The sequence below is a fragment of the Oncorhynchus gorbuscha genome, unplaced genomic scaffold, assembly GCF_021184085.1.
Source record: "Oncorhynchus gorbuscha isolate QuinsamMale2020 ecotype Even-year unplaced genomic scaffold, OgorEven_v1.0 Un_scaffold_333, whole genome shotgun sequence".
NCBI classification, from domain to species: Eukaryota; Metazoa; Chordata; class Actinopteri; order Salmoniformes; family Salmonidae; genus Oncorhynchus; species Oncorhynchus gorbuscha.
In genome coordinates, this window is record NW_025745189.1 from 451,217 (window position 1) to 475,106 (window position 23,890).

The 23,890-nt window shown below is 43.8% G+C and overlaps 1 protein-coding gene across 3 annotated transcripts in view; it reads left to right on the top strand.

Moving 5' to 3' along the window:
• scg3 (secretogranin III) overlaps positions 1 to 23,890 on the top strand; it is a 42,320-nt gene that overhangs the window by 1,019 nt on the left and 17,411 nt on the right. For 2 of the 3 annotated variants that reach the window (XM_046333017.1, XM_046333016.1), the window contains 7 exons: positions 419 to 474; positions 695 to 737; positions 2,850 to 3,089; positions 12,456 to 12,598; positions 13,212 to 13,370; positions 13,567 to 13,822; positions 14,264 to 14,380. In XM_046333017.1, coding sequence (XP_046188973.1) covers positions 419 to 474; positions 695 to 737; positions 2,850 to 3,089; positions 12,456 to 12,598; positions 13,212 to 13,370; positions 13,567 to 13,822; positions 14,264 to 14,380 — 1,014 coding nt within the window. The remainder of the gene's footprint in view (positions 1 to 418; positions 475 to 694; positions 738 to 2,849; positions 3,090 to 12,455; positions 12,599 to 13,211; positions 13,371 to 13,566; positions 13,823 to 14,263; positions 14,381 to 23,890) is intronic. The other variant, XM_046333018.1, reaches the window with a different exon arrangement.

Here is a 23,890-nt window from a genome sequence, read left to right on the forward strand (position 1 = left end):
ACATTAACCAAAACCACACTTGGCCCACATGACCAAGCAGGCATATCTTAAAAATACCCTGATGATGTTGGACCCCTCAAATTCAAGTCAATGTCTTTCTCTGTCGTTCATAGGAGAACGTTTATTCTAAAACTGATTTAAGAGAGTTTTTTAAGGCTTTGATTTGAAGCAGTCAGGTTAGCTGGTCCTACATTTGTTTCTACCTAAATTACACGTTTTAGATGTCTCAGATGATGTGATAGTGAATGGTGGTGGTGGTGGTGATGGTGATGATGATGATGATGAAGACGATGAGGATGATGATGATAACAATGATGATGCGGGTGATGATGTTGATTATGACGATGACATTGCTGCTGACCATAATAATAAAGGTGATTAGTAGTATTAATATTATGTGGTTTTATTTTCCCTGCAGATAAAGCTGTAGTTTACAACAGACGACTGACTGAGGAGAGACCAATCCAGGAGCAGGTAAACTATCTCTCTCTCTCTCCTTCTCTCTCTCTCTCTAAAATATCCTCCGTGCTATCTCCAGACTAATATCATGTCAAATAGACTTAGTGGAGGGGAGAGTTCTCAAATATCAACCACATCATATCAAACCAGACTGGAGCAACAGTAAACAAGCACAGCTTTATGGTGAAGATGATTAACAGAGACATGTTGATACTGTTCATGTTCTTTTCCACAGATTGCAGAGGCAGATGATGTGAAAGCAGCAGTGGAGTCTGCAGGTAAGTGGATACTTCTCAGGCAATCAATCAATATTGTTATTACATACATTTGAATAAGGATGTGAATAGTGTGGAATAATTATTTTTGTTGTCTCTTGGATGTCTTCACAATATATAACTGTTTTATCTTATTTCAATGCAGTATGGTCTTGTGTTGTTCTTGTCTTTAGCTGTTCTGTACTGTGTAGGGTGTCCGCCCACACTACCAAGTGTTGGTGAAAATGCACTTAGCTAATAAAACTAGCTAATAGCTACTAGCTAACTAGCTAACTAGCTAATAAACTTCCTTATGTAAAAAAAAAAAAAAGTACCATGACAAATATGATTATTCATGTTTGAATCATTCAGTGGGGTCTTTCTCTAACACAGTGGTTTCCAAACTGTGGGGCGGGCAGTATTTAACATGTTGTGTTCGTCATCTGGAAACTTATTGCCATCGGTCACAAAAGGCTAAATTAGCATGACACGAGCTGAATTCACTGTAAACGTCTTTGGGGGAAGAAGCTTGGTATACGCTCAGTGCTTCATTGATATTTCACAGAGATATGCTTGTTTTTGTGAGAAATCTTAGAAAAATAACAATAGTTTTTAATGAATATGAAAAGCGTATACTAAAATATGAAAATACTACGTCATGTCATTATCCATCTTAGCTCTATATTATTTTATGTCCTGCGGATTGGAGAAGAAAGATGACTAGTTCAACAGTAAAGTGAGATGTCAGGTCGCCTGTAGCCTTAATTCATGCACAGAATCCAGCCTAGCTGACACAATGCCATTTCCTGGCCTCTTTCTCTGGCCTCTATCGTTTCAGTCACACTCATTTTAGTCGTCCTCCAAGGGTAAAAACTCCAATAACCTTTTACAGAATTATTATAGAGACATGACGTTTGGACCATTGGTTTTCTTAGACAATTATCTACAGTTAACATGTACAAAATTGTGTTTTTGATTTGACACCCTATACACGTATTGTGTGTTTTGTGTGGACCCCAGGAAGAGTAGCTATTTCATGTTTTGTGGGGACCCCAGGAAGAGTAGCTGTTTTGTGTGGACCCCAGGAAGAGTAGCTGTTTCATGTGCAACAGCTAATAGGGATTATAATAAAATCCCCGGTTCCAAGACCACCTACTGCAGCCCATGGCTCTGGCCCCGTATTCATAAAGCACCTCAGGCCCAACCCTGCTCAGCTGCAGAGGAAAATCAGCCAGGCCAAACCCTGCTCAGCTGCAGAGGAAAATCAGCCAGGCCAAACCCTGCTCAGCTGCAGAGGAAAATCAGCCAGGCCCAACCCTGCTTAGCTGCAGAGGAAAATCAGCCAGGCCCAACCCTGCTCAGCTGCAGAAGAAAATCAGCCAGGCCAAACCCTGCTCAGCTGCAGAGGAAAATCAGCCAGGCCAAACCCTGCTTAGCTGCAGAGGAAAATCAGCCAGGCCAAACCCTGCTTAGCTGCAGAGGAAAATCAGCCAGGCCAAACCCTGCTTAGCTGCAGAGGAAAATCAGCCAGGCCAAACCCTGCTTAGCTGCAGAGGAAAATCAGCCAGGCCAAACCCTGCTTAGCTGCAGAGGAAAATCAGCCAGGCCAAACCCTCCTTAGCTGCAGAGGAAAATCAGCCAGGCCCAACCCTGCTTAGCTGCAGAGGAAAATCAGCCTGGCCCAACCCTGCTTAGCTGCAGAGGAAAATCAGCCAGGCCAAACCCTGCTTAGCTGCAGTGGAAAATCAGCCAGGCCCAACGCTGTTTAACTGCAGTGGAAAACCTGCCAGGCCCAACGCTGTTTAGCTGCAGTGGAAAACCAGCCAGGCCCAATGCTGTTTAGCTGCAGTGGAAAACCAGCCAGGTCCAATGCTGTTTAGCTGCAGAGGAAAGACAGCAGAGTGATACAAGGTGGTTTGGTGGCTGGCTTCTCTATTTAAATATACACTATGGAAGTTTAGTTGATGAAAACACACAAATCCTCAGTTTTAGGCTAACAATTTATGGGTGAATGTAGGTGTGCCCTTTCTGGACAATATTTCTCTCCATAGAGTGGACTCATTTTGGCTCAAGAGGAGCACCCCCAGAGGCAGAAGCTCCATATAGCCTCTTTAAATATTTCCCTCTCCCCTTCAGACACCAAACCTGCTGTGGAGCCTAAAGAGGTGAAAGAGGCAGAACCAGAACAAGAGAACGATGACTTCACTCTGCTCAAGTCCCTGGCCGAAGGTCAAAGGTCAAAAGAGACCAATGAGACGCCGGTCAGAGAGAGCCTGGAGAAGGAGCCTTACTTTCCAGACGAATCAGATTCCACCAAGAACCGCCGGCTAGTCGAAGACTATGACTCAACAAAGATGGAAAACGGCAAGTACCAAGGTATCTAGTTTAGTCTTTTTATACTACAGCAAGTACCAAGGTATCTAAACTCAGCAAAAAATAAATGTCCTCTCACTGTCAATTGCATTTATTTTCAGCAAACTTAATATGTGTAAATATTTGTATGAACATAACAAGATTCAACAACTGAGACATAAACTGAACAAGTTCCACAGACATGTGACTAACAGAAATTGAATAATGTGTTCATGAACAAAGGGGGGGTCAAAATCAAAAGTAACAGTCAGTATCTGGTGTGGCCACCCGCTGCATTAAATACTGCAGTGCATCTCCTCCTCATGGTCTGCACCAGATTTGCCAGTTCTTGCTGTGAAATGTTACCCCACTCTTCTACCAAGGCACCTGCAAGTTCCCGGACATTTCTTGGGCCCTAGCCCTCACCCTCCGATCCAACAGGTCACAGACGTGCTCAATGAGATTGAGATCCGGGCTCTTCACTGGCCATGGCAGAACACTGACATTCCTGTCTTGCAGGAAATCACGCACAGAACGAGCAGTATGGCTGGTGGCATTGTCATGCTAGAGAGTCATGTCTGGATGAGCCTGCAGGAAGGTATCACATGAGGGAGGAGGATGTCTTCCCTGTAACGCACAGCGTTGAGATTGCCTGCAATGACAACAAACTCAGTCCAATGATGCTGTGACACACCGCCCCAGACCACAACGGACCCTCCACCCCCAAATCGATCCCACTCCAGAGTACAGGCCTCAGTGTAACGCTCATTCCTTCAACGATAAACGCGAATCCAACCATCACCCCTGGTGAGACAAAACCGCGACTCGTCAGTGAAGAGCACTTTTTGCCAGTTCTGTCTGGTCCAGCGACGGTGGGTGTGTGCCCATAGGCGACGTAGTTGCTGGTGATATCTGGTGGGGACCTGCCTTACAACAAGCCTACAGGCCCTCAGTCCAGCCTCTCTCAGCCTATTGTGGACAGTCTGAGCACTGATGGAGGGATTGTGCGTTCCTGATGTAACACGAGCAGTTGTTGTTGCCATCCTGTACCTGTCCCGCAGGTGTGATGTTCGGATGTACCGATGCTGTGCAGGTGTTGTTACACGTGGTCTGCCACTGCGAGGACAATTAGCTGTCCGTCCTGTCTCCCTGTAGCGCTATCTTGGGCGTCTCACAGTACAGACATTGCAATTTATTGCCCTTACCACATCTGCAGTCCTCATCCCTCCTTGCAGCACGTTCATGCGATGAACAGGGACCCTGGGCATCTTTCTGTTGGTGTTTTTCAGAGTCAGTAGAAAGGCCTCTTTTGTGTCCTAAGTTTTCATAACTGTGACCTTAATTGACTTCCGTCTGTAAGCTGTTAGTGTCTTAACGACCATTCTAACAGGTGCATGTTCATTAATTGTTTAAGGTTCATTGAACAAGCATGGGAAACATTTACATACATTTAAGTCATTTAGCAGACGCTCTTATCCAGAGCGACTTACAAATTGGTGCATTCACCTTATGACATCCAGTGGAACAGCCACTTTACAATAGTGCATCTAAATCTATTAAGGGGGGGGGTGAGAAGGATTACTTTATCCTATCCTAGGTATTCCTTAAAGAGGTGGGGTTTCAGGTGTCTCCGGAAGGTGGTGATTGACTCCGCTGTCCTGGCGTCGTGAGGGAGTTTGTTCCACCATTGGGGGGCCAGAGCAGCGAACAGTTTTGACTGGGCTGAGCGGGACCTGTACTTCGTCAGTGGTAGGGAGGCGAGCAGGCCAGAGGTGGATGAACGCAGTGCCCTTGTTTGGGTGTAGGGCCTGATCAGAGCCTGGAGGTACTGAGGTGCCGTTCCCCTCACAGCTCCGTAGGCAAGCACCATGGTCTTGTAGCGGATGCGAGCTTCAACTGGAAGCCAGTGGAGAGAGCGGAGGAGCGGGGTGACGTGAGAGAACTTGGGAAGGTTGAACACCAGACGGGCTGCGGCGTTCTGGATGAGTTGTAGGGGTTTAATGGCACAGGCAGGGAGCCCAGCCAACAGCGAGTTGCAGTAATCCAGACGGGAGATGACAAGTGCCTGGATTAGGACCTGCGCCGCTTCCTGTGTGAGGCAGGGTCGTACTCTGCGGATGTTGTAGAGCATGAACCTACAAGAACGGGCCACCGCCTTGATGTTAGTTGAGAACGACAGGGTGTTGTCCAGGATCACGCCAAGGTTCTTAGCGCTCTGGGAGGAGGACACAATGGAGTTGTCAACCGTGATGGCGAGATCATGGAACGGGCAGTCCTTCCCCGGGAGGAAGAGCAGCTCCGTCTTGCCGAGGTTCAGCTTGAGGTGGTGATCCGTCATCCACACTGATATGTCTGCCAGACATGCAGAGATGCGATTCGCCACCTGGTCATCAGAAGGGGGAAAGGAGAAGATTAATTGTGTGTCGTCTGCATAGCAATGATAGGAGAGACCATGTGAGGTTATGACAGAGCCAAGTGACTTGGTGTATAGCGAGAATAGGAGAGGGCCTAGAACAGAGCCCTGGGGGACACCAGTGGTGAGAGCGCGTGGTGAGGAGACAGATTCTCGCCACGCCACCTGGTAGGAGCGACCTGTCAGGTAGGACGCAATCCAAGCGTGGGCCGCGCCGGAGATGCCCAACTTCGGAGAGGAGGATCTGATGGTTCACAGTATCGAAGGCAGCCGATAGGTCTAGAAGGATGAGAGCAGAGGAGAGAGTTAGCTTTAGCAGTGCGGAGCGCCTCCGTGATACAGAGAAGAGCAGTCTCAGTTGAATGACCAGTCTTGAAACCTGACTGATTTGGATCAAGAAGGTCATTCAGAGAGAGATAGCGGGAGAGCTGGCCAAGGACGGCACGTTCAAGAGTTTTGGAGAGAAAAGAAAGAAGGGATACTGGTCTGTAGTTGTTGACATCGGAGGGATCGAGTGTAGGTTTTTTCAGAAGGGGTGCAACTCTCGCTCTCTTGAAGACGGAAGGGACGTAGCCAGCGGTCAGGGATGAGTTGATGAGCGGGGTGAGGTAAGGGAGAAGGTCTCCGGAAATGGTCTGGAGAAGAGAGGAGGGGATAGGGTCAAGCGGGCAGGTTGTTGGGCGGCCGGCCGTCACAAGACGCGAGATTTCATCTGGAGAGAGAGGGGAGAAAGAGGTCAGAGCACAGGGTAGGGCAGTGTGAGCAGAACCAGCGGTGCCGTTTGACTTAGCAAACGAGGATCGGATGTCGTCGACCTTCTTTTCAAAATGGTTGACAAAGTCTTCTGCAGAGAGGGAGGAGGGGGGGGGGATTCAGGAGGGAGGAGAAGGTGGCAAAGAGCTTCCTAGGGTTAGAGGCAGATGCTTGGAATTTAGAGTGGTAGAAAATGGCTTTAGCAGCAGAGACAGAGGAGGAAAATGTAGAGAGGAGGGATTGAAAGGATGCCAGGTCCGCAGGGAGGCGAGTTTTCCTCCATTTCCGCTCGGCTGCCCGGAGCCCTGTTCTGTGAGCTCGCAATGAGTCGTCGAGCCACGGGGCGGGAGGGGAGGACCGAGCCGGCCTGGAGGATAGGGGACATAGAGAGTCAAAGGATGCAGAAAGGGAGGAGAGGAGGGTTGAGGAGGCAGAATCAGGAGATAGGTTGGAGAAGGTTTGAGCAGAGGGAAGAGATGATAGGATGGAAGAGGAGAGAGTAGCGGGGGAGAGAGAGCCAAGGTTGGGACGGCGCGATACCATCCGAGTAGGGGCAGTGTGGGAGGTGTTGGATGAGAGCGAGAGGGAAAAGGATACAAGGTAGTGGTCGGAGACTTGGAGGGGAGTTGCAATGAGGTTAGTGGAAGAACAGCATCTAGTAAAGATGAGGTCGAGCGTATTGCCTGCCTTGTGAGTAGGGGGGGAAGGTGAGAGGGTGAGGTCAAAAGAGGAGAGGAGTGGAAAGAAGGAGGCAGAGAGGAATGAGTCAAAGGTAGACGTGGGGAGGTTAAAGTCGCCCAGCACTGTGAGAGGTGAGCCGTCCTCAGGAAAGGAGCTTATCAAGGCATCAAGCTCATTGATGAACTCTCCGAGGGAACCTGGAGGGCGATAAATGATAAGGATGTTAAGCTTGAAAGGGCTGGTAACTGTGACAGCATGGAATTCAAAGGAGGTGATAGACAGATGGGTAAGGGGAGAAAGAGAGAATGACCACTTGGGAGAGATGAGGATCCCGGTGCCACCACCCCGCTGACCAGAAGCTCTTGGGGTGTGCGAGAACACGTGGGCGGACGAAGAGAGAGCAGTAGAAGTAGCAGTGTTGTCTGTGGTGATCCATGTTTCCGTCAGTGCCAAGAAGTCGAGGGACTGGAGGGACGCATAGGCTGAGATGAACTCTGCCTTGTTGGCCGCAGATCGGCAGTTCCAGAGGCTACCGGAGACCTGGAACTCCACGTGGGTCGTGCGCGCTGGGACCACCAGATTAGGGCATTTAAACCCTTTACAATAAGATCTATGAAGTTATTTGGATTTTTAGGAATTATCTTTGATAGACAGGGTCCTGATAAAGGGACGTTTCTTTTTTTGCTGAGTTTAGTTTAGTCTGTTTATACTACAGCAAGTACCAAGGTATCTATTTTAGTCTGATTACAATTAACGGCCTCTTGGACAGACTAACCAGACAGAATGTTACAATTAACGGCCTCTTGGACAGACTAACCAGACAGAATGTTACAATAATGGCTTCTTGGACAGACTAACCAGACAGAATGTTACAATAATGGCTTCTTGGACAGACTAACCAGACAGAATGTTACAATAATGGCTTCTTGGACAGACTAACCAGACAGAATGTTACAATAATAGCTTCTTGGACAGACTCTTGGACAGACTGTCTCTACTGTATATAACTATGGTTGACGTATAGACCAAATCAGAATGTTTATCAACAAAGCTGTTCTGGTAGTTCCAGGTAGACAAAGAGTCCCTGTCTTTGTTCCTGTCCTGTCCGGGCCTTTTGGCTCTGAGCCTGTGTGTCTGATAGGGGTGTCTGATCCCTCTAGGGAGGTCAGGTCTGAGGCCCTGCGCTGCTGTGAGAGAGGGGGGGGGGGAATTATCTCTCCTCAGGCGGTCGGCTGAGACAGTGGAAGTGCTAAGGCTAAGCTACAAGCCTTAAATCCTCTTCCTCCATCACTACAAGATTCTATAGACACTTAGTACATCACAAATGGCACCCTATCCTCTATATATAGTGGACTACTAGTTCACCACTAGGGCACTATATAGGGAATAGTGTGCTATTTGGGACACAGCCCCTGTCTCTCACAGACCCACTATTTAATCTCGACCTAGTTCCAGGGAAACAGTTAACTGCTGTATTAGACTTTGGGTCAAATGTCAGGTACCATAAAAAAGAAAAGGGTCTTGTTCAAATACATCTTGAATCCTTCCTTCTTCCCTTCCTTGACCTAATCACTGATCTAACATGGCTGGGCAGGTGAAAGCAAAGGCCCCAGTACATGGTTTCTATAAGGAAGGATTCATGTGAAGTATTCAATCAGGTTGCTCCTCTTGATCCTCTCAGAGGAACTGATGGGTTGTGTCCCAAATGGCTATTTCCTATGTAGTGCACTACTTTTGACCAGAGCCCTATAAGCCCTAGTCAAGAGTAGTGCACTATAAAGTGAACAGAGGCATTATGGTCTGACGCCAAGTCTCTCCTCTCAGGATCTGGGTCAAGGTTATATTCTTAGTGTATGAAAAACATCCCCATATGGTCGGAGGGAGTTATTCAGGAGAATAATTGATTGCTTTGTGTGACACGACACATTCAGTCTAACATCGCTCATATATGTTTCATTCTTTCAATATTTCTGTGTGATTGTATGTGTGTTTGTATGACTGCCGATGTACTGCACTGTACTGTACTCTACTGCACTGTACTGTACTCTACTGCACTGTACTGCACTGTACTGTACTTTACTGTACTGTATTGTACTCAACTCTACTGTACTGTACTCTATTGCACTGTACTGTACTGTACTCTACTGTACTGTACTGTAATCAACTCTACTGTACTGTACTCTACAGCCCTGTATTGTATTATACTGTACTGAATTAAACTCTACTGCACTGTACTGTACTGTACTATACTGTACTCAACTCTACTGCACTGTATTCTACTGTACTCTATGCTACTGTACTCTACTGTACTCTACTGAACTGTACTCTACTGTACTGCACTGTACTCTACTGTACTGTACTTTACTGTACTTTATTCAACTCTACTGTACTGTATTCAACTCTACTGCACTGTATTCTACTGTACTCTATGCTACTGTACTCTACTGAACTGTACTCTACTGTACTGCACTGTACTCTACTGTACTGTACTCTACTGTACTCTAAAGTACTGTACTTTACTCTACTATACTCTACTGTACTGTACTCAAATATACTGCACTGTACTCTACTGCACTGTACTGTACTCAACTATACTGCACTGTATTCTACTGTACTCTATGCTATTGTACTGTACTCTATGCTACTGTAATGTACTGTACTCTACTCTACTCTACTGTACTCAACTACTGCACTGTATTCTACTGTACTCTATTGTATTGTACTCTACTGTACTGTACTGTGATGTACTCTACTGTACTCTACTGTACTCTAGTGTACTGTACTGTACTCTACTGTACTCTAGTGTACTGTACTCTAGTGTACTGTGCCGTACTCTAGTGTACTGTGCCGTACTCTACTGTACTCTACTGTACTCTACTGTACTCTAGTGTACTGTGCTGTACTCTACTGTACTCTAGTGTACTGTGCTGTACTCTACTGTACTCCAGTGTACTGTACTGTACTCTACTGTACTCTAGTGTACTGTGCTGTACTCTACTGTACTCTACTGTACTCTAGTGTACTGTACTCTAGTGTACTGTACTCTACTGTACTGTACTGTAGTGAAACTAAGGCACCTCATCAGTTAGACCAGATTCTCTGTAGATCAGTGTACTGTACTGTACTGTACTGTAACTGATGCAAGCAGTAGAATCAGATTTAAAAAGCAGGTAAAAATACACCTTGTGGAACGGCGGGGACTGTGAAGTAACACAGACATGGGGACAGACACATGCATACACACACATGATAACATACGCACTATACATAAACGTACACTTGGATTTTGTGTTATGGATATGTGGTAGTGGAGTATAGGCCTGAGGGCACACACTTAGTTTGTTTTGAATTCTGTAACAAATGTTTTATGTTTTTTAAATTGTATAACTGCCTTAATCCTGCCGGACCACAGGAAGAGTATCTGCTGCCTTGGCAGCAGCTAATAGGGATCCATAATATATACAAATACTGCACTGTACTCTACTGCACTGTAATCTACTGCACTGTACTCTACTGTAGTGTACTCTACTGTACTCTAACCTACTCTACTCTACTGTACTGTACCATACTCTAACCTATTCTACTGTACTCTTCTCTAGTCTACTGTACTATACTACTGTACTATACTCTACTGTAGTGTACTGTACTCTAACCTCTACTGTACTGTACTCTACTGTAGTGTACTGTACTCTACTCTACTGTAGTGTACTGTACTCTACTGTACTCTAACCTCTACTGTACTGTAGTGTAGAGTAGTGTACTGCTGTTGGCTGAAACTAAGGCACCTCATCAGTTAGACCAGATTCTCTGTAGATCAGTGTCCTGTACTGTACTGTACTGTACTGTAGTGAAACTAAGGCACCTCATCAGTTAGACCAGATTCTCTGTAGATCAGTGTACTGTACTGTACTGTACTGTACTGTAGTGAAACTAAGGCACCTCATCAGTTAGACCAGATTCTCTGTAGATCAGTGTACTGTACTGTACTGTACTGTATTGTACTGTACTGTACTGTACTGTAGTGAAACTAAGGCACCTCATCAGTTAGACCAGATTCTCTGTAGATCAGTGTACTGTACTGTACTGTACTGTAGTGAAACTAAGGCACCTCATCAGTTAGACCAGATTCTCTGTAGATCAGTGTACTGTACTGTACTGTACTGTACTGTACTGTACTGTACTGTACTGTACTGTACTGTACTGTACTGTAGTGAAACTAAGGCACCTCATCAGTTAGACCAGATTCTCTGTAGATCAGTGTACTGTACTGTACTGTACTGTACTGTACTGTACTGTACTGTACTGTACTGTAGTGAAACTAAGGCACCTCATCAGTTAGACCAGATTCTCTGTAGATCAGCGTACTGTACTGTACTGTACTGTAGTGAAACTAAGGCACCTCATCAGTTAGACCAGATTCTCTGTAGATCAGTGTACTGTACTGTACTGTACTGTAGTGAAACTAAGGCACCTCATCAGTTAGACCAGATTCTCTGTAGATCAGTGTACTGTACTGTACTGTACTGTACTGTACTGTACTGTACTGTACTGTACTGTAGTGAAACTAAGGCACCTCATCAGTTAGACCAGATTCTCTGTAGATCAGTGTACTGTACTGTACTGTACTGTACTGTACTGTACTGTAGTGAAACTAAGGCACCTCATCAGTTAGACCAGATTCTCTGTAGATCAGTGTACTGTACTGTACTGTACTGTAGTGAAACTAAGGCACCTCATCAGTTAGACCAGATTCTCTGTAGATCACTGTACTGTACTGTACTGTACTGTACTGTACTGTACTGTACTGTACTGTAGTGAAACTAAGGCACCTCATCAGTTAGACCAGATTCTCTGTAGATCAGTGTACTGTACTGTACTGTACTGTAGTGAAACTAAGGCACCTCATCAGTTAGACCAGATTCTCTGTAGATCAGTGTACTGTACTGTACTGTATTGTACTGTACTGTACTGTAGTGAAACTAAGGCACCTCATCAGTTAGACCAGATTCTCTGTAGATCAGTGTACTGTACTGTACTGTACTGTAGTGAAACTAAGGTAAGTAGGTTCTGTGATGGTAACGTATTGACCATTCAGCTGAACATGGTTCAGTTATTGTCTGTTTCATTACTAGAGAGTTGTTGCTGTTGGACCATTTGCCGTGTGTGTGTGTGTGTGTGTGTGTGTGTGTGTGTGTGTGTGTGTGTGTGTGTGTGTGTGTGTGTGTGTGTGTGTGTGTGTGTGTGTGTGTGTGTGTGTGTGTGTGTGTGTGTGTGTGTGTGTGTGTGTGTGTGTGTGTGTGTGTGTGTGCTGGCCATCTGTCTCCTGGTGTGCCAGCGCTGCATACAGCCTTTAGTCTCAGCGTTTTAGTTTGTTACATAAGAGTCATACTGGCACAGGGATAAACCTAGTGAGCTGAGAAATATTTAAGAGAGAGGGGAGGAGAGGGGAGGAGAGGAGAGGAGAAATCTGTGCTGCTACACCCAGTGGGACACACAACCACACAAGTGTTGTTACATTGTCGTGTCCTTGGTTGTGATTGCAGATGACCCAGAGAGCTTCAGGCAAGTGGATGGTACCCCTCTAACGGCTGAAGACATCGTCCAGAAGATCGCTACTAAGATATACGAGGAGGACGACAGAGGTGTATTTGACAGGATCGTCTCCAAGCTGCTCAGACTGGGCCTGGTAGGTCCAGCTGTCTGGGACAAACACAACACAGAAATGGCTCCCAAATGGAATTGGAATGACATTTTTTTGTTTACTGCTTGAATTGACTGAATAAAACATTTAATGATCCCAATGCTGATGGACACGATGCAAGTCAGGGACAGACTGGGACCATAAATCCGCCTGGGCATTACTAACACAGCACATTGTTTCCCTCAAGGCCCCCATTATTAGTCAAATAATAATAATTATGCCAAAAGAAAAGCCAATTTAGATGGATGAGCCCAACTTCCCTATGTCCAGCCTGTTTCTGGTGTTTGTGTGTAGTTGTGTAGTTGTGTGAGTCAGAGACCGTGATTAACAGTTCACAGTGGGGTTGATTCATGGAATTCCCCTCTTATAGTGAGTGATGCACTTACCTTTTTTTTCTCTCTCTCTCTCTCTCTTTCTTTCTCTCCCTCTCTCTCTCTCTGTCTCTGTCTCGCTCTTTCTCTCCCTCTCTCTCTCTTTCCCTCACTCTCTCTTTCTCTCTCCCACTCTCCCCCTCGCTCTCTCTTTCCCTCTCTCTCCCTCTCACGCTCTCTCTCTCTTTCTATCCCTCCCTCCCTCTCACCCTCCGTCCCTCCACTAGATAACAGACAGCCAGGCAGACAGTCTGGAGTACGAGGTAGCCGAGGCTCTTCAGGACCTCATCACTAAGAACGCAAAGAACAATGAGATCGAGGACCTGGGAGAGGACTATCCCGTGACCCGGGGTGACCAGGATGACCAGAATCCCGACGCTAGCATGGTACAATCTGGGATAAGGCTAAATTCAATTACATTTAACATTTGAGAATTTTGGGATTCTTAGCATGAAAATCTCTGCATGCCTCTCATCAGACACTGCTGTGATGAGGATGATGATGATGGTGGTGATGACAATGGTGACGATGACAATGGTGATGATGATGATGCTGTCTCACTCTCTTCCTCTCTCCTCCCAGGATGTTACTGGTTCCCCCAACCGTCGGTACGATGAAGAAGATGATGATGATCAGGCGGCCATTGATGACGACGTGGACAGAGGAGAGGGGGATGACACAGTGGATAACACCTGGGATAGAGAGAGTGAGGGAGAAGGGGAGGAGGAGAGGAGTGAGGGAGAGAGAGATGAGGGAAACGAATTGAGCCCAGAGGATGGTCTTCAGGACCTTCAGTACTTCCCCAACTTCTACCGTCTGCTAAAGAGTCTAGACTCAGGTAGGAATACACACACACACACATACACACACACACACACACATACACACACATGCGCACACGTACACACACACACACACACATACACACATACACACACACATGCGCACACGTACACACACACAAACACACACACACACACATACATACACACACACACACACATATATACATACACACACGCACACACATGCACACACACATACACACACATGCACACACACATACACACACACATGCACACACATTCAAACACACACATACACACACATGCACACACGCGCATACACAAACAAATAAACACCTGTGTGTGTGTGTGTGTGTGTGTGTGTGTGTGTGTGTGTGTGTGTGTGTGTGTGTGTGTGTGTGTGTGTGTGTGTGTGTGTGTGTGTGTGTGTGTGTGTGTGTGTGTGTGTGTGTGTGTGTGTGTGATGTTTCCAGAGCAAGACGCCCAGGAGAGAGAGACTCTGATCACTATCATGAAGACTCTGATTGACTTTGTCAAGATGATGGTGAAATATGGAACCATCACACCTGAAGAGGGAGTCTCCTACCTTGGTAAAACACAGTTTATTATCTATATAATAACACAGTTTATCAGGATGTGACTGGTGGGGGGGTGTTATCTGTTTTATTATCTATAGTACAGTTTATATCCAGGATGTGACTGGTGGGGGGGTGTTATCTGTTTTATTATCTATAGTACAGTTTATATCCAGGATGTGACTGGTGGGGGGGTGTTATCTGTTTTATTATCTATATTACAGTTTATATCCAGGATGTGACTGGTGGGGGGGGTGACTGGTGGGGGGTGTTATCTGTTTTATTATCTATATTACAGTTTATATCCAGGATGTGACTGGTGGTGGGGGTGTTATCTGTTTTATTATCTATATTACAGTTTATATCCAGGATGTGACTGGTGGGAGGGGGGTGTTATCTGTTTTATTATCTATATTACAGTTTATATCCAGGATGTGACTGGTGGGGGGGGGTGTTATCTGTTTTATTATCTATAGTACAGTTTATATCCAGGATGTGACTGGTGGGGGGGGGGGTGTTATCTGTTTTATTATCTATATTACAGTTTATATCCAGGATGTGACTGGTGGGAGGGGGTGTTATCTGTTTTATTATCTATAGTACAGTTTATATCCAGGATGTGACTGGTGGGGGGGTGTTATCTGTTTTATTATCTATAGTACAGTTTATATCCAGGATGTGACTGGTGGGGGGTTTATCTGTTTTATTATCTATATTACAGTTTATATCCAGGATGTGACTGGTGGGGGGTGTTATCTGTTTTATTATCTATAGTACAGTTTATATCCAGGATGTGACTGGTGGGGGGTGTTATCTGTTTTATTATCTATAGTACAGTTTATATCCAGGATGTGACTGGTGGGGGGGTGTTATCTGTTTTATTATCTATAGTACAGTTTATATCCAGGATGTGACTGGTGGGGGGGGGGGTGTTATCTGTTTTATTATCTATAGTACAGTTTATATCCAGGATGTGACTGGTGGGGGGGGGGGGGGTGTTATCTGTTTTATTATCTATAGTACAGTTTATATCCAGGATGTGACTGGTGGGGGGGGGGGTGTTATCTGTTTTATTATCTATAGTACAGTTTATATCCAGGATGTGACTGGTGGGGGGGTGTTATCTGTTTTATTATCTATAGTACAGTTTATATCCAGGATGTGACTGGTGGGGGGGGGTGTTATCTGTTTTATTATCTATAGTACAGTTTATATCCAGGATGTGACTGGTGGGGGGTGGGGTGTTATCTGTTTTATTATCTATAGTACAGTTTATATCCAGGATGTGACTGGTGGGGGGGGGTGTTATCTGTTTTATTATCTATAGTACAGTTTATATCCAGGATGTGACTGGTGGGGGGTGTTATCTGTTTTATTATCTATAGTACAGTTTATATCCAGGATGTGACTGGTGGGGGGTGTTATCTGTTTTATTATCTATAGTACAGTTTATATCCAGGATGTGACTGGTGGGGGGTGTTATCTGTTTTATTATCTATAGTACAGTTTATATCCAGGATGTGACTGGTGGGGGGGGGTGTTATCTGTTTTATTATCTATAGTACAGTTTATATCCAGGATGTGACTGGTGGGGGGGTGTTATCTGTTTTATTATCTATAGTACAGTTTATATCCAGGATGTGACTGGTGGGGGGTGTTATCTGTTTTATTATCTATATTACAGTTTATATCCAGGATGTGACTGGTGGGGGGGGGTGTTATCTGTTTTATTATCTATAGTACAGTTTATATCCAGGATGTGACTGGTGGGGGGGGGGGGGGGGTGTTATCTGTTTTATTATCTATAGTACAGTTTATATCCAGGATGTGACTGGTGGGGGGGGGGGTGTTATCTGTTTTATTATCTATAGTACAGTTTATATCCAGGATGTGACTGGTGGGGGGGTGTTATCTGTTTTATTATCTATAGTACAGTTTATATATAATAATATAATATAATATATGCCATTTAGCTGACGTTTTATCCAAAGCGACTTACAGTCATGTGTGCATACATTCTACTGTATGGGTGGTCCCGTTATCTGTTTTATTATCTATAGTTACAGTTTATATCCAGGATGTGACTAGTGGGGGGTGTTATCTGTTTTATTATCTATAGTACAGTTTATATCCAGGATGTGACTAGTGGGGGGTGTTATCTGTTTTATTATCTATAGTACAGTTTATATCCAGGATGTGACTGGTGGGGGGTGTTATCTGTTTTATTATCTATATTACAGTTTATATCCAGGATGTGACTGGTGGGGGGGGTGGGGGGTGTTATCTGTTTTATTATCTATAGTACAGTTTATATCCAGGATGTGACTGGTGGGGGGGTGTTATCTGTTTTATTATCTATATTACAGTTTATATCCAGGATGTGACTGGTGGGAGGGGGGTGTTATCTGTTTTATTATCTATAGTACAGTTTATATCCAGGATGTGACTGGTGGGAGGGGGGGGTTATCTGTTTTATTATCTATAGTACAGTTTATATCCAGGATGTGACTGGTGGGGGGGGGTGTTATCTGTTTTATTATCTATAGTACAGTTTATATCCAGGATGTGACTGGTGGGGGGGGGGTACAGTTTATATCCAGGATGTGACTGGTGGGGGGTGTTATCTGTTTTATTATCTATAGTACAGTTTATATCCAGGATGTGACTGGTGGGGGGGGGTGTTATCTGTTTTATTATCTATAGTACAGTTTATATCCAGGATGTGACTGGTGGGGGGGGGGGGGTGTTATCTGTTTTATTATCTATAGTACAGTTTATATCCAGGATGTGACTGGTGGGGGGGTGTTATCTGTTTTATTATCTATAGTACAGTTTATATCCAGGATGTGACTGGTGGGGGGTGTTATCTGTTTTATTATCTATAGTACAGTTTATATCCAGGATGTGACTGGTGGGGGGGTGTTATCTGTTTTATTATCTATAGTACAGTTTATATCCAGGATGTGACTGGTGGGGGGGGGTGTTATCTGTTTTATTATCTATAGTACAGTTTATATCCAGGATGTGACTGGTGGGGGGGTGTTATCTGTTTTATTATCTATAGTACAGTTTATATCCAGGATGTGACTGGTGGGGGGGTTATCTGTTTTATTATCTATAGTACAGTTTATATCCAGGATGTGACTGGTGGGGGGGGGTGTTATCTGTTTTATTATCTATAGTACAGTTTATATCCAGGATGTGACTGGTGGGGGGGGGGGTGTTATCTGTTTTATTATCTATAGTACAGTTTATATCCAGGATGTGACTGGTGGGGGGGGGGGGGGGGTGTTATCTGTTTTATTATCTATAGTACAGTTTATATCCAGGATGTGACTGGTGGGGGGGGGGGGTGTTATCTGTTTTATTATCTATAGTACAGTTTATATCCAGGATGTGACTGGTGGGGGGGGTGTTATCTGTTTTATTATCTATAGTACAGTTTATATCCAGGATGTGACTGGTGGGGGGGGGTGTTATCTGTTTTATTATCTATAGTACAGTTTATATCCAGGATGTGACTGGTGGGGGGTGTTATCTGTTTTATTATCTATAGTACAGTTTATATCCAGGATGTGACTGGTGGGGGGGGGGGGGGGGGGGTGTTATCTGTTTTATTATCTATAGTACAGTTTATATCCAGGATGTGACTGGTGGGGGGGGGGGTGTTATCTGTTTTATTATCTATAGTACAGTTTATATCCAGGATGTGACTGGTGGGGGGTGTTATCTGTTTTATTATCTATAGTACAGTTTATATCCAGGATGTGACTGGTGGGGGGTCTATAGTACAGTTTATATCCAGGATTATCTGTTTTATTATCTATAGTACAGTTTATATCCAGGATGTGACTGGTGGGGGGTGTTATCTGTTTTATTATCTATAGTACAGTTTATATCCAGGATGTGACTGGTGGGGGGTGGTTTATCTGTTTTATTATCTATAGTACAGTTTATATCCAGGATGTGACTGGTGGGGGGGGGGGTTATCTGTTTTTATTATCTATAGTACAGTTTATATCCAGGATGTGACTGGTGGGGGGTGTTATCTGTTTTATTATCTATAGTACAGTTTATATCCAGGATGTGACTGGTGGGGGGTGTTATCTGTTTTATTATCTATAGTACAGTTTATATCCAGGATGTGACTGGTGGGGGGGTGTTATCTGTTTTATTATCTATAGTACAGTTTATATCCAGGATGTGACTGGTGGGGGGGGGGTGTTATCTGTTTTATTATCTATAGTACAGTTTATATCCAGGATGTGACTGGTGGGGGGGTTATCTGTTTTATTATCTATAGTACAGTTTATATCCAGGATGTGACTGGTGGGGGGGGGTGTTATCTGTTTTATTATCTATAGTACAGTTTATATCCAGGATGTGACTGGTGGGGGGTGTTATCTGTTTTATTATCTATAGTACAGTTTATATCCAGGATGTGACTGGTGGGGGTGTGTTATCTGTTTTATTATCTATAGTACAGTTTATATCCAGGATGTGACTGGTGGGGGGGTGTTATCTGTTTTATTATCTATAGTACAGTTTATACCCAGGATGTGACTGGTGGGGGGTGGGGGTGTTATCTGTTTTATTATCTATAGTACAGTTTATATCCAGGATGTGACTGGTGGTGGTAGTGGGGGGTGTTATCTGTTTTATTATCTATAGTACAGTTTATATCCAGGATGTGACTGGTGGGGGTGTTATCTGTTTTATTATCTATAGTACAGTTTATATCCAGGATGTGACTGGTGGGGGGTGGGGGTGTTATCTGTTTTATTATCTATAGTACAGTTTATATCCAGGATGTGACTGGTGGGGGGGGTGTTATCTGTTTTATTATCTATAGTACAGTTTATATCCAGGATGTGACTGGTGGGGGGTGGGGTGGGGGGTGTTATCTGTTTTATTATCTATAGTACAGTTTATATCCAGGATGTGACTGGTGGTGGTAGTGGGGTGTTATCTGTTTTATTATCTATAGTACAGTTTATATCCAGGATGTGACTGGGGGGGTGGTTTATCTGTTTTATTATCTATAGTACAGTTTATATCCAGGATGTGACTGGTGGGGGGGTGGTTTATCTGTTTTATTATCTATAGTACAGTTTATATCCAGGATGTGACTGGTGGGGGGGTGTTATCTGTTTTATTATCTATAGTACAGTTTATATCCAGGATGTGACTGGTGGGGGGGTGTTATCTGTTTTATTATCTATAGTACAGTTTATATCCAGGATGTGACTGGTGGGGGGGGGTGTTATCTGTTTTATTATCTATAGTACAGTTTATATCCAGGATGTGACTGGTGGGGGGGGGGGTGTTATCTGTTTTATTATCTATATTACAGTTTATATCCAGGATGTGACTGGTGGGGGGGGGGTGTTATCTGTTTTATTATCTATAGTACAGTTTATATCCAGGATGTGACTGGTGGGGGGGTGTTATCTGTTTTATTATCTATAGTACAGTTTATATCCAGGATGTGACTGGTGGGGGGGGGTGTTATCTGTTTTATTATCTATAGTACAGTTTATATCCAGGATGTGACTGGTGGGGGGGGTTTTATTATCTATAGTACAGTTTATATCCAGGATGTTATCTGTTTTATTATCTATAGTACAGTTTATATCCAGGATGTGACTGGTGGGGGGGTGTTATCTGTTTTATTATCTATAGTACAGTTTATATCCAGGATGTGACTGGTGGGGGGGGGGTGGGGGGGTGTTATCTGTTTTATTATCTATAGTACAGTTTATATCCAGGATGTGACTGGTGGGGGGGTGTTATCTGTTTTATTATCTATAGTACAGTTTATATCCAGGATGTGACTGGTGGGGGGGGGGGTGTTATCTGTTTTATTATCTATATTACAGTTTATATCCAGGATGTGACTGGTGGGGGGGTGTTATCTGTTTTATTATCTATAGTACAGTTTATATCCAGGATGTGACTGGTGGGGGGTGTTATCTGTTTTATTATCTATATTACAGTTTATATCCAGGATGTGACTGGTGGGGGGGTGTTATCTGTTTTATTATCTATATTACAGTTTATATCCAGGATGTGACTGGTGGGGGGTGTTTATCTGTTTTATTATCTATATTACAGTTTATATCCAGGATGTGACTGGTGGGGGGTTTTATTATCTATAGTACAGTTTTATCTGTTTTATTATCTATATTACAGTTTATATCCAGGATGTGACTGGTGGGGGGGGGGGGTGTTATCTGTTTTATTATCTATAGTACAGTTTATATCCAGGATGTGACTGGTGGGGGGGTGTTATCTGTTTTATTATCTATATTACAGTTTATATCCAGGATGTGACTGGTGGGGGGGGGGGTGTTATCTGTTTTATTATCTATAGTACAGTTTATATCCAGGATGTGACTGGTGGGGGTTTTATTATCTATAGTGTTATTTATCTGTTTTATTATCTATAGTACAGTTTATATCCAGGATGTGACTGGTGGGGGGTGTTTTATCTGTTTTATTATCTATATTACAGTTTATATCCAGGATGTGACTGGTGGGGGGGTGTTTTATCTGTTTTATTATCTATAGTACAGTTTATATCCAGGATGTGACTGGTGGGGGTGTTATCTGTTTTATTATCTATAGTACAGTTTATATCCAGGATGTGACTGGTGGGGGGGTGTTTTATCTGTTTTATTATCTATATTACAGTTTATATCCAGGATGTGACTGGTGGGGGGTGTTTTATCTGTTTTATTATCTATAGTACAGTTTATATCCAGGATGTGACTGGTGGGGGGGGGGTGTTTTTTATTATCTGTTTATTATCTATATTATCAGTTTATATCCAGGATGTGACTGGTGGGGGGTGTTATCTGTTTTATTATCTATAGTACAGTTTATATCCAGGATGTGACTGGTGGGGGGTGTTATCTGTTTTATTATCTATATTACAGTTTATATCCAGGATGTGACTGGTGGGGGGTGGGGGGTGTTATCTGTTTTATTATCTATATTACAGTTTATATCCAGGATGTGACTGGTGGGGGGGTGTTATCTGTTTTATTATCTATAGTACAGTTTATATCCAGGATGTGACTGGTGGGGGGTGTTATCTGTTTTATTATCTATAGTACAGTTTATATCCAGGATGTGACTGGTGGGGGGGGGGGTGTTATCTGTTTTATTATCTATAGTACAGTTTATATCCAGGATGTGACTGGTGGGGGGTGTTATCTGTTTTATTATCTATAGTACAGTTTATATCCAGGATGTGACTGGTGGGGGGTGTTATCTGTTTTATTATCTATAGTACAGTTTATATCCAGGATGTGACTGGTGGGGGGTGTTATCTGTTTTATTATCTATAGTACAGTTTATATCCAGGATGTGACTGGTGGGGGGGGGGGGGTGTTATCTGTTTTATTATCTATAGTACAGTTTATATCCAGGATGTGACTGGTGGGGGGTGTTATCTGTTTTATTATCTATATTACAGTTTATATCCAGGATGTGACTGGTGGGGGGTGTTATCTGTTTTATTATCTATAGTACAGTTTATATCCAGGATGTGACTGGTGGGGGGTGTTATCTGTTTTATTATCTATAGTACAGTTTATATCCAGGATGTGACTGGTGGTGGGGGGTGTTATCTGTTTTATTATCTATATTACAGTTTATATCCAGGATGTGACTGGTGGGGGGGGGTGTTATCTGTTTTATTATCTATAGTACAGTTTATATCCAGGATGTGACTGGTGGGGGTGTTATCTGTTTTATTATCTATAGTACAGTTTATATCCAGGATGTGACTGGTGGGGGGTGTTATCTGTTTTATTATCTATAGTACAGTTTATATCCAGGATGTGACTGGTGGGGGGGTGTTATCTGTTTTATTATCTATAGTACAGTTTATATCCAGGATGTGACTGGTGGGGGGGGGGGGGGGGTGTTATCTGTTTTATTATCTATATTACAGTTTATATCCAGGATGTGACTGGTGGGGGGGTGTTATCTGTTTTATTATCTATATTACAGTTTATATCCAGGATGTGACTGGTGGGGGGGTGTTATCTGTTTTATTATCTATAGTACAGTTTATATCCAGGATGTGACTGGTGGTGGTAGTGGGGGGTGGGGTTATCTGTTTTATTATCTATAGTACAGTTTACAGGCTTGTGCGTGTGTCTGCGTGTGTCTGCGTGTGTCTGCGTGTGTCTGCGTGTGTCTGTGCGTGTGTCTGTGCGTGTGTCTGTGCGTGTGTCTGTGTGTGGGTTCGTGCGTGTGTGTGTGTGTGTGTGTGTGCTTGCCCCACCACAATAACAGCTCCTGACCTACCAGTTCCATACATACAAAATTTAACACAACCAATTAATACTTCCTATTGACTTCCTGCTGAGAACCTCACACAGCACCAACATTACCAATACTCAGATACCACCTCATTTACTGTCATCACAACATTTATGGAGACCCCTTTACATTCATTACACCGCTAATGTTAGTTAGAAAATCATCAGTTATGTGTTGAGATCTCCAGCTATATATGGCTCTACTTTACCCTGGTGTGTCATGTTGCGATGTATCTAAATGTGTTGCTATGGAGTGACATGTCCTTTTCATATCCTTCCACTTGATTGACTTCATGGTGGCTCAGTGACTAGTGTCATTTAGACAATAGGACAAAGATAACACACAACGATAATAGCGACTAAATTGAATACATGACATAATAGACAGGGGTTTCCTTGGCAACCCCGACGACTTTATGTTTAGGTTCCGTGGATACGTGGGGATGGAATTCCGGGTTGCCAGGCAACGGGCCATTGTGTCCTCGGTGACCCGTGATTGTGGATAGGGATGAGTCACCTCTATTACACACAACTGATCTGCCTTAGGGAGATAAGGGATAGAGAGAAAGTGAGAGAGCGAGAAAGATAGAGGGAGGGAGGGGATAAAGGTCACAAACAGCAGGACACGGGGGCTGTGACACAGCGTCATCTCTCCGGTAGAGAGGGAGGTAGAGGATGGAAGTGAAAGACAATGAGAAAGCTCTCTGAACTGGCCGTTTCACAGAACAGCACAGCTGTCTTCAGTATCAACTAGACAGTTCAGCTGGCTCCTAGACATGCAGAGTCTGTTCAAAACATGAATCAGAACCCTCATAGTATAATGACTGGTGTTCTGGAATCAGAACCCTCACAGTATAATGACTGGTGTTCTGGAATCAGGACCCTCACAGTATAATGACTGGTGTTCTGAAATCAGAACCCTCATAGTATAATGAGTTGTGTTCTGGAATCAGAACCCTCATAGTATAATGAGTGGTGTTCTGGAATCAGAACCCTCATAGTATAATGAGTGGTGTTCTGGAATCAGAACCCTCACAGTATAATGACTGGTGTTCTGGAATCAGAACCCTCACAGTATAATGAGTGGTGTTCTGGAATCAGGACCCTCATAGTATAATGAGTTGTGTTCTGGAATCAGGACCCTCACAGAAAATGAGTGGTGTTCTGGAATCAGGACCCTCATAGTATAATG